Below are 16,779 nucleotides of genomic sequence, written 5' to 3'. Positions count from 1 at the left end.
GGGTGTGTCCACGTGTAGGGGCAGGGAAGACTGGCCAGGACCCCAGACCTACACTTTGGCCACACAAGTGACCACATGCAAAACACGACGTGGTGCACGGATCCCCAGTCGCGCTCCCCGTGGGTCACGGGTTAGCTCAGTCCAGGGCCTAGAGGAGAAGCCCCCCCTCAAAACGCGCGGCGACACCTCAAACTGACACCCACCGGGCCGGCTCCCAGGTCAGACTCCCGCCCCTCACCAGCTGCCGCCCACATCGCGCGCGACACTTCTCGCGCCCCGCCGTTCACGCGCCCCGCCCCGGCCAGCCCGCCCCGCCCCGCCCGCAGCCAGCGGGACCTTTATAGGGAGCGCCGGCCGCGCGCTGGAAGTCGGTGCCGCCGCCTTCCCTGCCGTCCGCCCGCCCGCGCGTCCGACGCGGGGGCCGCCGCCGCGTCTGCGTTCGCCATGCGTCCCGGGGCGCCGGGGCCACTGTGGCCGCTGCCCTGGGGGGCCCTGGCATGGGCCGTGGGCTTCGTGGGCTCCGTGGGCTCTGGGGACCCCGCGCCCGGTGAGTGGGGTGGCCGGAAGGGGCGGGTGGGGCGGGCCACCCACGTGGGCCTGCCCGGAATGCGGGCCCCGGGATTGATGTCGGGTGGGGGGGTGCCGGCGGCGGTGGCAGCAAGGGGGCAAAGAGCGGTGACCCGTGGCCGCTGCAGGTTGAATCCGGGAGGGCTTGGGGCTCCCCTCCCCCAGTCCCAAAAGGCCCAAAGGAGGGTCACCAGGAGGTCAGGAGAACAGATGTGACTCCTTCACAATTAAGTATCAAGAATCTAGTCACAATTGACTGCTAACATTTATTGGGTGCTTGGTGTCTATCTCTCTCCGCCCTCCTAGAATCTATGCAACAGTGTGGATACTCTTACACCCGGTTTCCAGATGGGGAAACTGAGACACTAGAGTCAGACAGCTTCTAAGTGGCAAAGCAGGGATTTGAACCTGGACCTGGAGAGGCAGGGCTGGTAGCTGGACTAGGACCTCCAGCTGTGTTTCAGATCTTCCCGGTCTCTGGCTTAAGCAGGCAGGCTGTTGGAATCTCATACCTACCACTTGTTGCCAAGATAGAGAGGCCAAGGAAGTCACATCCCACTCTTGGCCTCAGTTTCCCCTCTTACAAGGTGGTGCCAACGTGCTGGGCATCCAGAGCTGGTCCCTGGAGGTGCTCAGCACAGTGCCCGGGAGCCTCGGAGCTCTCCGGAATGGGGGCTGGTGGCCACTCCTGCCCCCACTTAACGGTGCATAAACTGAGGGCATCTGCCCCCCATCCCACCCTGCAGCCCCACCCCAGTCCTGCAATGAGGGAAGCGCCAAGCCCCCTCCCCGAAGGCCGCGTCCCCGGGGAGACAGTGAGCTCATGCAAGGGGAATGTTCCCAAGTTGGAGTGAGTAAGAGGCGGGCCAGGAGAGGGGGGGCTGCCAGGCGAGGGGGCTCCTCGTGCCCTCGGGCGCTGTCTAGACAGAGGGCAGAGGCGGGAGAGGCAGCTCCAGGGCCCACTGACCCTGACATGTCCAGCTCTGGGTGTTTGACTGGTTGGGCAGGATGCCAGGCCTGGGCCGGGGGCCTGGATGGAGGGGGGAGAGCTTCCCGAGATGGGTGGGGGTTGGCAGTGGAGCAGTGTGGGGGCTGGAGCATAGAGGGAAAGGATCTCAAAACAATCTGGAGCCAGAGTGGGGACACCTGGGCAGTTCTCCGCTCCTCCTTCACAGATTGGGGGCAGATCACCCGCCACCCCAGTCACTGAGTACCAACTGTATGTATCCCCATGGCCAGGAGCTGGGTGGAAGGTCGAGGCCTGAGTGTTGGGAGGGACACTGGAGGGCACCTTTGGCCTGGTAGGAACTGCCCCCTTGTCTGCAGGTGGGGTTTGCTGGCTCCAGCAGGGCCGAGAGGCCACCTGCAGCCTTGTGCTGAAGACGGACGTGAGCCGGGCTGAGTGTTGTGCATCTGGCAACATTGACACTGCCTGGTCCAACTTTACCCACCCGGGGAACAAGATCAGCCTCCTGGGCTTCCTGGGCCTCGTCCATTGCCTCCCCTGCAAAGGTGAGACCCTGGGCACCCGCCACAGGCCAGGGTTACTGTAGTCAAACGCGGGACAGCTACGAGTGAGCTCCCCGTCTCAGGAGGTAGACAGAGCTTGAGGCTGCTGGCAGGAGGGATTGTGGAGGGGATCCCAAGCTCAGAGGAGTTGGGGGCCTTCAGGTTCCCAGGCCTCAGCTTCCTGCAGTTGGGGATTCAAGAAGCTCCAAGGACTCCCCAGTTTCCTTTCCAGCCTCTAGGTCCTCACTCACCTGCCTGGGTGGCCTTTCCCACCAGCACTCCACCTAGTGGAAGTACTCACACCTAACTACTAGAAAGTGGATTTTTCCCCAACTGGCCATTTGGGTTTGTGACCCCACACTCTGTTCCCAAACACTTATCTGCCCTTAACTCCACAGATTCCAGGTCTGTGGTTAGGGCCACAGCTGCATGTTTAACAAGCATTTGCCTTCTAGACCATGTTCTGTGACATGCTGCCTCCTCCATCAGAGAGAGTTCTTTGAAGGCAGAATGAATGACCAAGTCAAGACATATTCTCTGACCTGGAGAAGGGCTTGGGAACCTTCCCAGCTCCCTGTGCAAGGCTAAGCCTTCAAGGACCCAGAGGCACATGGGGAATGAATTTAAGGAAGTGGGCTCTAGAGCCAGGGTTTTAGGGGATGATTAGGAGTTTGCCAGCTGGAAAAAGTATGGAGAACATCAGCAGAGACCCTGTCCTGGGATCAGATCCTGATGGGTGGGGTCAGGAGCAGGGAGGAGGCTAGAGCTGAGGGCTGTAGACCTGCAGGCCAAGCTGAGGATCCTGGCTGGCCGCTGGGATGTGATTAATCCCAGATCAGCCAGGCTGGGTGGTCCTGAACTCAACTGCCATGTGCCCTGGTTGCCTCCAGAAGCCCTCAGACTTCAGAAAGTGCCTGACGGGGGAGTGAGATGGTCCAGGACACCCTGCCCCCCCCCAAATCTGGTCTAGGAGACAGGAATTCAGCCCCGCCACTTCCGTTTTGGCCTGAGTGAAGGGAGCGTTTCCAGATGTGTGTGTGGGCGGGCAGTGTGGGAGGCTCCCAGGTGCGGCCCACATGCCCTGGCAGGGGGACATAGGGAGGGCGCAGGCTGGTCTCTCCGGAGCATCCATCATTTTATGTTCACCCAATAAGGTGGGTTTCCCCATTAGCCCCATTTTACACACAGGGAACTGAGGCTGAAATGCAAACTCGAGCTCAGAGACGGCCCTCCAGACCCACAAGTCACAGGACTGGGGGTCCATCGGGTCTGGTCTGGGGTTCTCATGCCGAGGTGTACTGGCTCTCCCCACTCACAGTTGTGATGGGGCGTCAGTGTCCCCCTTTTGTAAAACGATGAGAAAAAGGCACCACCTCGCGGGGGCAGTTGGGAGGCAAGAAATAGCCTTTTGTGGGGCCTGAGTTGGGGCGGGGACCCGAGAAAAAGGCTTGTTTCTGTACCTGAGAAACGGGACTGCGGGGGCGGTAACCCCTAGTTCAGAGGGCTCGGGTTGTGGCAAAGCCCCCGCCCCCAGGAAATGAGCCTCAGATCAGGTCGACGCCCCGCCCTCCCCGACGCCTCCTCCAGGGAGGTCCTGGCAGGCACAAGGAACAGACACTACCCGTCCTCCCCAGACCCGCGCCTGGACGGGGTGGAGTCCCCGAGCCCCCCCGCCCCCCTCCCCGGGCTGACGCAGCCGGCCCCCCGCCGGCCTTCCCAGAAACGCGCGTAAATCAGGGAACAGACGTCAGCTCTAGCGGATGGCCCAGCTGCGGAGCGAGAGCCGGACCGGGGATGGAAGCGGGTTCCCGGACCCCCAAATTCCGAACCGAGACGCACCCCCTCCTGCCCACACTGAGCCCCGCCTCCCAACAGACCCCTCCCCCACCCCGCCCCAGGAGCAGCCCCGAATCCGGGTCCAACCGGGCTGTGGCTGAATCTCGCCCTAATGGTCCCTCCCCCAGTCCCCTCTCTCGTGCGCCCCGACTCTGGACTGCCCCTGACTCCGGCATAGCCTCTTATCGCTCAGAACAGGCGGCGGGGGCACGGGACCTCCGGCCTCGGCCACGTGCCCCAGCCCACGCGCGCGTGTCCTGTGTCCACAGATTCGTGCGAAGGGGTGGAGTGCGGCCCTGGCAAGGCCTGCCGCATGCTAGGGGGCCGCCCGCGCTGCGAGTGCGCGCCCGACTGCGCAGGGCTCCAGGCGCGTCTGCAGGTCTGCGGCTCCGACGGCGCCACCTACCGCGACGAATGCGAGCTGCTCGCCGCGCGCTGCCGCGGCCACCCGGACCTGCGCGTCATGTACCGGGGCCGCTGCCGCAGTACGTCGGGGCGGGGCCTGCGGGAGGGGCGGGGCCACAGAGCCTGAGCAACCTGTAAGAGGCTGCTGCAGCAGCACGTCGGGGCGGGGTCTTGTGGGGGCGGGGCGTGAAGCCCGCTCACCCAGACCGAGTGGGCTGTACCGGGGCCGCTACTGCTGCGCGTGAGGGCGGGGTCTAAAGTCCAGGCTACCCAAAGGGCGTTGTCTCGCTAATTGGGGCGGGGCTGGTGGTGGGCGGAGCCTAGGGGGCCTGTTTTGCTCCAACAGAAGTGTCACTAGATTAGGTCTTTTGTGCGGTCGGGAATGAGGGAGAATTGGGTTCAGGTTTGGAAAGGGGGTTCTGGGTTTCATCCAGGGTGAGAGATATGGGTGTGTGTGACTCAGGAGCTTGTTGGCGCAGAGGGAGTGGGGGCGGGATTGAGAGTGGATCTTGAGTGTATGGGCGGGTCTCCTGGAAGGCCAGTGGCTTCCGGCCCGACTAGAGGGGCGGGTCTGAGGGTGGGACCCTATTGCTGGACCCTATTGCTCGCTCCGGGGAGGGGCCTGGGGCTCTGTTGGGTCAAGAGGAATGTACCTGACCTGCCCCGGCTCCTCACCTGTAGAATCGTGCGCTCACGTGGTGTGCCTGAGGCCGCAATCGTGCGTCGTGGACCAGACGGGCAGCGCGCACTGCGTGGTGTGTCGCGCGGCACCCTGCCCCGCACCCTCCAGCCCTGGCCAGGAGCTCTGTGGCAACAACAACGTCACCTACATGTCCTCATGCCACCTCCGCCAGGCCACCTGCTTCCTGGGCCGCTCCATCGGCGTGCGTCACCCGGGCAGCTGTACAGGTGCGGCGCGGGGCGGGGAGCAGCGGCGGGGTCTAGCCCCCAGCCCCTCTCCGCTCTCCTATTTCTCTCTTTGTACCTCCCACTCTACAGGCACCCCTGAGCTGTTAGATGCTGAGTCGGAGGAGGAGGAAGAGAACTTTGTGTGAGCCTGTGGGGCCGGCCTGGGCCTGGTGTTCAAGGTCTCCCCATTTTATTTATTGCCACAGCAGAGTCTAATTTATGTCTGACGGACACTCCCCAGAGCCTGGACTGGTACCATTTTGGGAGCCCTGGTGCTCCCCCTACGATATCTTGGCAGGATTTGGGGAAGGAGGCCTGGGGGCCTGGCTGGTGGGTGGATGGCACTGCACCTGCACCCCAGGCACCATACTGCCCAGGAGGACCCCACTGCTTCTGCTCCTTGGGGGTAACTGTTAATTATCATGGCCCCTGAGAGGGCTGGGGATTTTCTGCCAGCAAGTAATGAAGAGACACCCTGCCTTCTCAAACAGGAGCCAGGAGGTGAGAGGGATCCAAGGCCTGGGTTTGTCCAGATGAACACCATGTCCTGTGGTGCCCAACCCACCTAGGCTTGCTCACTGGCTCAGGGTGGGGTGCAGATGCCAAGACCCGCTGCACATCTGGCATCCTGGAGCTCTGCATCCATGGGTCACCCCTTGGTGTGAGTGCCTGCTGCCCTGTCCACAGGTGGGGTCCACACCTGGGACCCTTCAGTCCCCCACATCCTGCCCTGGCCAGGCCGCTAGGTCCGGTGCCCAGCTGGACCCTCCTCGCCTGCCAGCTGGATTCCCTTCACCTGCCTGGGCTGTTGCTGTGTGTCACCTGTGCCTGTGTGTGGACTGGAGGCTCAGACCTGAGGTTGGGGCCCAGTGGAGCAGGAGCCTAGCTCCACGAGTTCAGAACGTAGGGCAGTGGTGCTCGTCCTTCTCAGCCTCCAGGAAGTGCCTTATCTGTGACACCAAGAAAGTGCCCTTGAATAGTGGGTTTACCCTGAGCCCCCACCCGCACCCCGACAAGGCAACCTACCCCCTGGGGTCCTGCCTATCCCACCAAAGAAATAAACACTGAAAAAGCATCTTGGGATGTCCAGGCCTTGGTTTGTCCCTCTCTCTCTGAGCCTCTGTGCCCCCACTTCGGTGGAGGGGGTTAGCACCTGGGCCTGGAGTGCTATTATGGTGGTGCCTGGGGGCTCTGGAAGCATCCAGGGGAGAGGCGCAATCATACGTCCTTGGGGCAGCTGCTTCTGGTCTCTGGGCCTCAGTGTCCACATTCAGGCTGTGGTCAGCAGCCCGGGGAGGACTAGGGGTGGGTAGGAGGGGCAAGGGAGGGAAGCTGGCTTAGGATACTTAGGGCTGCCCCAAGAAGCTGGCTGGCTTAGGGTCCAGATATGGAGGCCTGGTCTGGAAAGGCTAAAGGTACAACAGAGACGTTGACACGATTAGGAATAGCACTGGCTGGGCCCCATGCAGCTTTGCCATGAGCCGGCACAGTTTGCTCCAGGCACTCTTCAGAGGGTGAGGACAGGCTTCCCATGAAGCCAGGCCAACCTGAGACCCCACCCTCTCTCAGCCTGGCGCTCCAGGCAGGGGGCAAAGACTGGGAGGCTGTCCAGAGCTTGGGCTGTGGGGGGAGGGGGTGTAGGTAACTCCAGAGGGGTCAGCATGGGGAGGGGATGAGAGGGTGGAGAGGAGCCCTGGGACCTGTGGTCCAGGTCCCTCAAGGAAGGGGTGGCGGAGCTGGACTCTTAGCCACGCTGAGGTCAAGAAGCTCGAAGGAATGTGGGTGGGCCCTGGACGTAGATTGTCCTGTCTGGTTAGTCAGGTCACAGTTTATTTGCTTATTTTGCCCTGTTTGTTGGGAACTGATTGCCCCCCCCCCGCCACCCACACACACACTATGCTTCTCTGGGTTTGGGGGCCTCCATGGTGGATGGAGAAAATTCCAGCCTCAGAAGTTTCCAGGAAGGAGCTGTTTGCATTGTTTGCCATCTTATCTGTGTACCCAGCACTGCTGTGGTTCAGGCAATTCCTGCAGGGACCCCAGAGGTCCTGGGCAGGGGGTCATGTCAACCCCGCCGAACCACGTCCCAGATCCAGGTCACGAAGGCAGACACCTGTGTGTACACGTCGGGGGTCTTGGGATCGCCGCACCAGAGGCCAGAGAAGGAGACAAGGCCGTGGGCCCGATTTCTGCACACCAGGGGCCCCCCAGAGTCAGCCTGGAGGTGGAGGCAAAGGTGAGGTCAGGGTCCTTCTCTGGGCTTCACTTTCCTTAAGGAGAGCTGCCTCATGTGACTCTGATCAGGACCCTCCCTGCTTCAAAACCCTCTTACGGCTATTACAGCGAAGAGTAAACGCCTCACCTCAGCCTTTAAGGTCTCGAGGACCAGGCCCCAACCCACCTGTCTGCCCTCCTCTCCCCCCACTCCTTGGTTCCAGCCATGCCAGCCTACCTTGCAGGACGTCAGCAAGCCAAGTTCAACCTCTAGGCTTTTGAGTATCATTGAGACCCGTTGCTGCCCCCTGCTGGACGCTTCTTGTATGAATACACAGGGCTGGAGGATCTTGTGCAGTACACTACCTGCTTAGCGGTCCACAGCAGCCCTGTGACTGGTCTCTCTGCCTGACAGACCTTCCCTTAGATCTTCTCAAGGCTCCTCCAAGTCTTGTCTCAAAGGTCCTTTCCACAGAGAGGCCACCCTGAATACTCACCCTAAAATTCTTACTTTGTCCTCTTCCCTCACCTCCCAGACCTATCATTGCAATTGCCGTTTGGAATTGGCTCTGACCCTATGAAGTAGGTACTATTCATGCAGCAGTTTTACAGATAGAGAAAGTGAGGACCTGAGAAGAGAGGTGACTTTTCCAAGACCACACATCTGGCAAGTGGCTTAGTCTGGATTTGGACCCAGGCAGTTGGGCTCCAGAGTGTGAACCACGGCACTCTCTTGTCTGGAATAAAAGATCTCCTCACGCTGAGTTTCTCCCTTGGCACCAAGGCCAGATTTGCCATTAATTTGTACAAGGTCTTAGGAGCAGGAGTTTCTTCCTTGAGATCTGTTACTGCCCCCTACTGACGTTGCTTTTAAATACACAAATCTAGCTCTTTGTGTAGTGCGCAACCTGCACAGCCACATGTGGCAGCCCTGTAACCGGGGCAACTCCTTGCCCCTCTAGGGCTTCAGGCAAGGCCCATCTGGTCAGAGGTGAGCTGGCATTTAGTCCCTAAGGCTCTGCTCAGCTCTGCCCCTCTCTGTGGGTCTTGGTTTCCCTGTTCCGTCCAAGCACGCAGTACCAAGAGCGTATATCTTACCGAGCAGAAGCCGCGACGCTGGCGGTCCCTGCTGCGGGTGCAGAGCATGGCAGGGCCCAGCTTCCCGTTCCAGGAGCTGTTGCAGACATCCAGACCCAGCACTTGGACCTCGGCCTCCATCAGTCCAGGAGGTGGCTCCTCAAAGTCAGACACGGAGCCCCAGCCGGCCACCTTGCAGGGTGCCCCGGCTTTGAGTGGCCTGGCATCCCTCCGTGGCAGCTGCAGCAGCCCCACCGCTGGACCCAGGATGGCAGAGCTGTTCAACTGCAGGGGGAGTGCTGAGTTTAGGAAACCTCCCTCCCGTGCCCACCACTGCTCTTGCCTGTTTGCCTTTCTGGGACACCTGGTCTCTTCTTGGCGTCATGGCGAGAAATCAGTGGCAGCAAATATTAGTCTGTCAGAAGGCCCTGCTGCTTTTGCCACCGTGTGCCCAGACCCATCAGGCCTCCCCAGCCTCCAGCCTTACACCTTCAGCTGCCCAAAGGACCCTTCTACTCAGCCTCTCCCTCCCTGCTCTAAGCCCACCTGTAGCTCCACACTGCCCCCAGGACAGGGGATAAAACCTCTCCGCCCACCCTACAGCCAGAATAAATTTACTTCTGTCCCCTTGGTCCCCCCCTCTGTAACACTGTACCCCCACCTGGGCCACCTTTCCCAAACAGCTTTTAGGATTCAGGCATCACTTCCTCCAGGAAGCCTTCCCGGACTGCCAGACTAGGATGAGCGCCTCCTCTGGGCTCCCATGTGCCCCTGTTAAGGCCACTTTACCTAGCTGCCACGTGGTTACACTAGGTGCTCAGAAAGGGCCAGCCCTGGGGCTATTTGTTCCTGGTATGTCCCCAGCGGCCTGGCACACAGCTGGTGCTCGGTCAACAGTGATGGAATGAATGACTCAGGCCAATGATTTCGGTACTCACTCCCTGACTTTGGGCACACCTCTGATCACCCCCAACCTCAATTTCCCCATCTACACAATGGGATGGGTGAACCAGAGCAGAGGCCCCAAGCTTTAGGGTTTCATAGATGAGTAAAATCCACACCCAGGCGCTCCTGCTCCTAGCAGCCCATTTTTGTCCTGTTGAGTGTCTCCTCTACTCAAAAAAAAATTTTTTTTATGGCCACACCTGTGATACATGGAAGTTCCCAAGCCAGGACTTGAGAGATTGAATCCGAGCTGTGGTAACGCTGGATCCTTCAACCCTCTGTGCTAGAGCAGGGTGGGTACTGGACCCATGCCTCTGCAGCAACCTGAGCCACTTTAGTCAGATTCTTAGCCCACTGTACCACAGTGGGAACTCCTGTTTGACTTTTTCTTTTTTTTTTAAACCACATTTCAAGGGTAGTTTTGGGATGGTCTTCCTGTAAAAAGATACCCTGGGAGTGCCTGGAATTGAATGTGGGGTTCCTGGACAGGAGCTGCTCGGGGGTGGTTCCCCAAGCCAGAGGAGCGGCTAGAGGTCCAAGCAGAGGGAGGAAAACCCACACGGAGGGACCAAGGGGCTGGGGGCTGGGGGCTCAGACAGCACTGGAGTCTCCTTTTTCCCCTTCACATGAACATTGAACACCTGCTGTGATGATAACGGACAGAGGCGGAGCCAATGGAACGGCTGCTGGCAGCAGGTGTGGACCACACTGGGCACTGAGGTGTGATGGGGAGGAGAGCTGGGGGGTCGGGGCAGCTGCAGGATGGGAGGTGATCAAGGGAGGTCCTCTGAGAGGGACAAGCGAGTGAAGACTTGAAAGCCACGCAGAGTTGTGGGGGACAGTGCTCCAGCAGGGCCACGGCTGGTGCAAAGGCACAGAGGTGAGGGCCTACGGGACGGCTGGTGGCTCAGCGAGCAGGGGGTCTTCCTCAAATGGGGGTCCAGGGGGAGAGTGTGGGAGGCACAGAGGGCAGAGGAGGGATGTGACCTGACTCACTGCTCACAGGGTCCTTCCAGCTGTTTTGTTGTTGTTTTTTAATGTAGGATCTCAGTTGTGAGACCAGGGATTGAACCTGGGCCACAGCAATGAAAGTGCCCTAAACCCTAGACCACTAGGGAACTCCCCTTCTTCCGACTGTTTTTATTTTATTCTTTTGTTTGTTTGTTTGTTTAGGACCATATTCGTGGCACATAGAGGTTCCCAGGCTAGGGTGTGAATCAGAGCTGTCACCATTGGCCTACACCACAGCTCACGGCAATGCTGGATCCTTAACCCACTGAGTGAGGCCAGGGATAGAACCTGCGTCCTCAAGGATACTAGTTAGATTCATTTCTGCTGAGCCATGACAGGAACTCCCTTACAGCTGTTTTAAAAACAGGTCAGGCCATTATGAGGTGGCCAGGGACAGGCTATATGTGCATCTGGTGCCCGCCACCCCCCCCCACAAACAACTCACCTGCAGCAGACAGATGTCACTGGTATGGGTCATGGGCTGGTACTTAGGGTGCATGATGACGGCTGAGATACTGAACACCTGCTGTGTGGCCTCTGAGGTGTGCAGAGCATGGGCCCCCAGCACCACCAGGCCTGTTTGGGGGTCTCTGTGGGGTGGGAGGGGCTAGTGAGCCAGGCTAGGGTGAGGGCCGCCCAGTGCGTGTGTGTCCCCCCATCTGCAAAGCTGTTCCCCCTTCAATTATGGTATTAACTCCAATAGCTGCAATATTAGTTGTAATCCTTATTATAAAAATAGAATGAATATAATCATACTTATTACAATTATTCTAATTTCCACCTCAATTATAGTATTGCCTCCAATAATTTCAATATTAATGTTAGTAATTGTTATAACCATATACTCAGGTTGAACGTAAGGGTTATAACATCCATGGACAGTCAGGACTGCCTGGCAACCCCGCAGCTGAGGGGCCCCTCTGCATAAACCCCCCTCCCGCCCACACCAGAGCATCACCTCCCACCCCTGGGGAGGCTGGCAGGGGCGCTCACCTGTCCTTGAAGCAGTGGGCAGCCGAGAGGACCCAGCGGGCCTGGAGAAGGAAGCCCCCACAGTGGTGCTGGCCCTGGAAGCTCACGGACGCCATGTAGGGCCGGGAGTGGGGGGTCACCTCATGGCCCCCAATGATGTGGGCTGCCCAGGAGCCTGCAGGCAGAGTGGGCAGCATGTCGGGCAGCCCAGGTGGGCTTGGGGTCAGGCTCCTCGAGGAGAAAGAGGCAGAGATGCCCAGAGGATGCCCTGGAGTCTGCTGGAGGGGGGTCAGGACCTCACAAAACCTGGGCCTGGCCAAGACCCCTGCTGAGACCAGAGAACAATAGCTGTCTGGGATCTGAGTAGCTGCAGGAGGAGGGCATGGGGGGACTGGGGTTTCCTGATTGGAGCCCCCATAAGGGGTTCTGGGGGTGTCTGGGGGGTCCTTACCTGGGGGCCTCATACGCAGCATCAGGGCAATGGTTACAGCCAGCAGCAGGCAGTCCCAGCCCCCTGCCCGGGGCGCCATGGCTGTCACCAGCCGGCGTCTCCCCTGAGAGTTCTGCAGGCAGGTCCCCAACCCCACCCTTTCCCAACGGCCAGGAAAGAGGGAACTGCGCTGTGGCCTGTGGTTGGAGGCCCCTCCAGGCCTTGCCAGCAACACCCGGTTCTGAGCCAGTGTCTCAGAAAGCAGGATGATTCTCCTGCCGTGGGGTTGTTGATAATGGTAATTCCACGGGGGTGGGGAGGCAGGAGACATGTTCATGTGTGTGTGTGTGTGTGTGTGTGTTTGTCCTAGCTCTGCCAGGCCATGCAACCCCTGAGATCACTTGCGCTATGCTGCTTACCTCGGTTTCCCCAGCATCTCTGGTGCACAGGGGGCAGCGCTGGAGCCCACAGTGACCTCACAGGGTTGGGGCAGTTCCAGGCTGCAGGGCTCTGGTCCCATCCTGCCTGTCCCAGCCTCAACCTGTTTTCCCAGGAAAGCCCTGTGATTGCCGCTGCCTTTGTTGCTCATACTGAGCACCTAAGGTATACCAGTCTCTGGTACAGTATGTGCTGGGGACGGAGCAGAATGTGACAAAGCCCCACCACCACCACCACTGGCGTTTCTCCAGCTTGGGGGCATGAAAGCGGTGATCTGGGTTCACGGCTAAAGAACAGGATCTGGTAGCCAGAGCACACCGAACTTGTCTGGTCAATTCAGTCCTTGAAAGTGGGGCCAAGAGGAGGGGACACTGGGGAGCCATGAGGCTTCAGAGCAGGGAGGGAGCGGCAGGGCCTTGGTGAGCCAGGGACACACAGGTGGGAAGCCCTAAGCTGCCTTGGAGAGCCCTTGCTCATCAGTCAATAAGGTGGAGACGCAGCGGGCCATCTGGAGGCCAGGGGGTCCTGTACAGCAACGGAGAAGGACTGGAGGTTGGAGTGGGGGAAGTTACCCCGCAGAGGGAAGAGCCCGCTATGCTGTGAGAGGGAATCGAGGCTCTGTGGCCGCTGCCCACTGTGAAATACGGGCTGCAGGGCCCATGGCTCACCCCAAACACGAGAGGCATAGAGATGCACCCTGGATGCTGGGCCTGGAGGACCACAGTGGCCTCCATCAGCACCTGGGATAGAGGGGCTCCCAGCCCATCACTCCGTGTCCCAACCATGGGTGCAGAGCACGGTTCCTGCTGGTGAGTGACTGGGGTAGACAGAGAGGTGGGAGAAACCCAGGGGCAGAGACATGGAGGAGAGGCAGAGACAGAGAGATAAAGGCCCAGAGAGATACAGAGAGAGATAGATACAGAGAGAGGGAGGAAGTTCCTGTAGTGGCTCAGCAGAAACAAATCTGACCAGTATACATGAGGATGCAGGTTCGATCCCTGGCCTTGCTCAGTGGGTTAAGGATCCAGCATTGCCGTGAGCTGAGCTGTGGTGTAGGTCGAAGACCTGGCTTGGATCCCACTGTGGTGTAGGCTGGCAACTACAGCTCCAATTCAACCCCTAGCCTAGGAACTCCATATGCTGCAGGTGTGGCCCTAAAAAGATTTTAAAAAAAGAAAAAGAGAGAGAGATAGAGGCAGACAGAGAGACAGGAATAATAATCATAATTACAGTAATGATGACAGTGGTATGAGGCCTCCCTGAGCTCCAGGCTTTGTCCTGAGCTCCTTCTCCAGCCTGGCTCCTTCCTTCCTCCCTCTGAGGTAGGGCTGCCCCTCTTGGCCCTACCTGCCCAGCTACCTTGAGGTGTCCCAGAGTGGGTAGAGTATATCCCTGTTGTGTGGAAGAATGCCAGAGGGCTCTGCCTATGTAGGGTTGAGCCCCAGGACCACCCGGAAGGTGCTGAGGCTTCTGCTGCAGGAGGTACGGGGATGGGACACTGAGGCTGGAGCCCTCCAGAACTGCAGCCCACTCCTCGGAAAACCTCCTGGTGGTCAGCACCAGGCCTGCCGCTGCAGACAGCCTCACCTCACAGGGACCTTGTGGGGCAAGGCTGGGTGAATAGGCAAGGCTGGGTGAATGGGCGAGGCTGGGTGAATGGGCATCTCCCGTTGTGCCTCCAAATATTGCTGGGCTCTCCCACTTGCCTGGCACTTCTAAGTGACTAAGTATTTTCAGCAGCTGTCATGACCACCACAAATTTTGCAGCCTCAAACCACAAAGACAGATTCTTAGGCAGTCCTGGAGGTCAGGATTCCACTTAGGGGGTCCGTCATGGGGCTAAACCCAGGTGCAGGCAGGGCTGGGTCCTCTGGGGACTCCAGGGAGAATCAGTTCTTGCCTTTTTTAGCTTCCAGAGTTTTTAGGGATGTGTTACAGCTGCAGGAAACCAACAGGGCCCTGAACGTGGAGGAAAAAGGGAATCACGAGGTCCATGTGAAAGTTGTTTCCAGCCAGGGCCGGGCCCCACGTTTCCCTTGGAGGTCAAGGCTGGTGGTAGATGATTCCTTGGGACATGTTGGGGGCTCCTGTCCACTCTGGACCCTTGGGGCTGCCTTGCTGCTGCCATGCCCCGTGACCTCGGTCACTCTCCCTGGCCACATACCCCTGGGGGTGGGTACGAGTATTACTGCAAATAGCAGATGTGTGGAACTCATTCAGCCCTAGAGCAACCCAAGGTGTAGGTAATGTGTCTGTCCCCATGTTACTGATGGGGAAACAGAGTCACAGAGAGGGTAAGTACTTTGACCAAGGCTGCACAGGGAGGGAAAGAAGGGGCCAGAGTTGCAGCCTCAGGCCAGCTCCCACTGCCTCTGCTGGGGGCCGATTCTACCCGCAGCCTGGCCTGCTTCCTTCTTGGCTGGTGAGCAGTTATGAAACCAGCAACCGTCCTTCAAGGTTCCAAGTCATCAGAATTCTCACTGTGGCTCAGCAGTAACGAGCCTGACAAGTATCCATGAGGACTTGGGTTCGATTCCTGGCCTTGCTCAGTGGGGTAAAGGATCTGGCATTGTTGTGAGCTGTGGCATATGTCGCAGACACGGCTCGGATCCCAAATTGCTGTGGCTCTGGCGTAGGCCGGCAGCTATAGCTCTGATTCAATCCCTAGCCTGGGAACCTCCATATGCCGCAGATTTGGCCCAAAGGTTCCCAGGGACCAAGCTCAGTGTGTCTGTTTCTCAAACTGAGGCCCAGAGCGGGTAACCCAGCTGGTCTGGAGCAGCAGAGGCTCTTGAGCCCAGAACTCCAGGACTGGGGCCCTGAAGTGTCTTTCCATGCAGGCTTTGGATGGCTTGCCAAGTCAGTGACAGTTTTGGATGAGCTCTGGAGAAAGATGGGGCAGGATGTGCCCCAGACTGAGGGGCAAGGGCATGACCACCTTTGGACAGTAGCATGTTTCCCACCGGGAGGATCACAGAAGACAGCGGGAGACACATGCGCATCGTTTCCTGAGTGTTTATGGAGCGCCTGCTGGGTATGGGCACTGTAGTGTGCTGGGGACACAGCAGCAGGAAGACACAGATCCCTGCCCTGGGGACAGATGGGCAGGAACTAATGCAGGGAGATGACATTGTCTGCAGCAGAATTAAGTGGGAAATGAGTTACCGGAGTTGCTAGGGGCATAGGGGAGGGGGTTAGAGCTAGGAGACCCAGCAAAAGTGGGAAAGTGGGGAGAGGTCTCCTGGAGGCACAGTAGGTGCACAGGACAGTGTGTGGCAGGGGCAGGGGAAGGCAGGGCGTGTCAATGGCTTGGCTGGGCCTCGAGGGCCAGGCTGCAGGGCGTTGGGGAGCTATGCAAAGTGAGAGTAGAGGGGAGTGAGGAGACAGGGAGACCTGGGAGGCTGTGGCAGGGGAGGGGGACTCAAGCCTGAGCTTGAGGCTTGAGTCATGGCTCGGAGAGGTGTGTGGGGGCTCAGCGATGGGGGAGGAGGAGTAGGGTCTTGGGGCCCACACAGAGCCCAGAGTAAGACCCCTCTGAAGCCCAAGGGCCCAGAAGATGTCAGGACAGCTGGAACTGCCAAGTGGACATGCCTGTTGTGTATATAAAGTTTTATTGGCACACAGCCAGTGATGTGGCCACGTGCTACCTCTGGCTGCTTTTGCACCGCAGTAGCAGAGCTAAGACCTTGCGACACAGTGGCTGGCCCGCAATGCTGAAGATACTATCTGGCCCTTTACAGAAAAGTTTGCCAACCCTTGAGCCAGTGTGTGCCAGGCCGTTTTCCAAGTCCTTTGTGTGTGGTCACTCTGTCCACACACAGGGGACAGTGTGGCTCAGAGGGGTTAAAAAATAGACAGGGGAGTTCCTGTCGTGGCGCAGTGGTTAACGAATCCGACTAGGAACCATGAGGTTGCGGGTTCGGTCCCTGCCCTTGCTCAGTGGGTTGACGATTCGGCATTGCCGTGAGCTGTGGTGTAGGTTGCAGACGCGGCTCAGATCCCGTGTTGCTGTGGCTCTGGCATAGGCTGGTGGCTACAGCTCTGACTGGACCCCTAGCCTGAGAACCTCCATATGCCGCGGGAGCGGCCCAAGAAATAGCAAAAAGACAAAAAACAAAAAAACAAAAAACAAACAAATAAAAAATAGACGGGGAAGTTCCTGTTATGCTCAGTGGTAACAAACCCAACTAGGATCCATGAGGACGTGGGTTCGATCCCTGGCCTGGCTCAGTGGATTAAGGATCCGGCCCTGCCATAAGCTGGTATAGGTTGCAGATCCGCCTGGTATCCCACGTTGCTGTGGGTGTGGTGTAGGCCGGCAGCTGTAGCTCTGATTTGATCCCTAACCTGGGAACTTACATATGCTATGGGGGCGGTCCTAAACAAAAGAAAAGAAAAAAAAAGAAAGAAATAGACTGAGTGTCCCACAGCAACTCGGAGCTGACCAGGGACTGGAACCCATGCCC

General features: G+C 58.8%; 2 protein-coding genes across 4 annotated transcripts; one reads left to right on the top strand and one right to left on the bottom strand.

The window, feature by feature from the left end:
* FSTL3 (follistatin like 3) lies at window positions 348-6,301 on the top strand. Its single transcript, XM_021084296.1, has 5 exons — window positions 348-547; window positions 1,894-2,079; window positions 4,182-4,397; window positions 4,999-5,226; window positions 5,317-6,301. Exons 1-5 carry the CDS (start codon window positions 445-447, stop codon window positions 5,370-5,372), a joined length of 789 nt encoding a protein of 262 aa, XP_020939955.1. The 5' UTR covers window positions 348-444; the 3' UTR covers window positions 5,373-6,301.
* PRSS57 (protease, serine 57) lies at window positions 5,329-13,215 on the bottom strand. Of its 3 annotated transcripts, XM_021084295.1 has the most exons (5): window positions 11,897-13,215; window positions 11,467-11,620; window positions 10,919-11,063; window positions 8,539-8,802; window positions 5,329-7,444 (listed from the first exon to the last, which is right to left on the bottom strand). In XM_021084295.1, exons 1-5 carry the CDS (start codon window positions 12,210-12,212, stop codon window positions 7,292-7,294), a joined length of 1,032 nt encoding a protein of 343 aa, XP_020939954.1. In that variant the 5' UTR covers window positions 12,213-13,215; the 3' UTR covers window positions 5,329-7,291. The 3 variants fall into 3 exon arrangements, with proteins under 3 accessions (XP_020939954.1, XP_020939952.1, XP_020939953.1); XM_021084293.1 differs by having other exon boundaries at window positions 11,467-13,215; XM_021084294.1 differs by having other exon boundaries at window positions 7,307-8,802; window positions 11,467-13,215.

This window comes from Sus scrofa, chromosome 2 (assembly GCF_000003025.6).
Source record: "Sus scrofa isolate TJ Tabasco breed Duroc chromosome 2, Sscrofa11.1, whole genome shotgun sequence".
Classification (NCBI taxonomy): domain Eukaryota; kingdom Metazoa; phylum Chordata; class Mammalia; order Artiodactyla; family Suidae; genus Sus; species Sus scrofa.
Note: the sequence above shows the minus strand (reverse complement) of the source record. Positions and strands in the feature narration are given on the sequence as shown.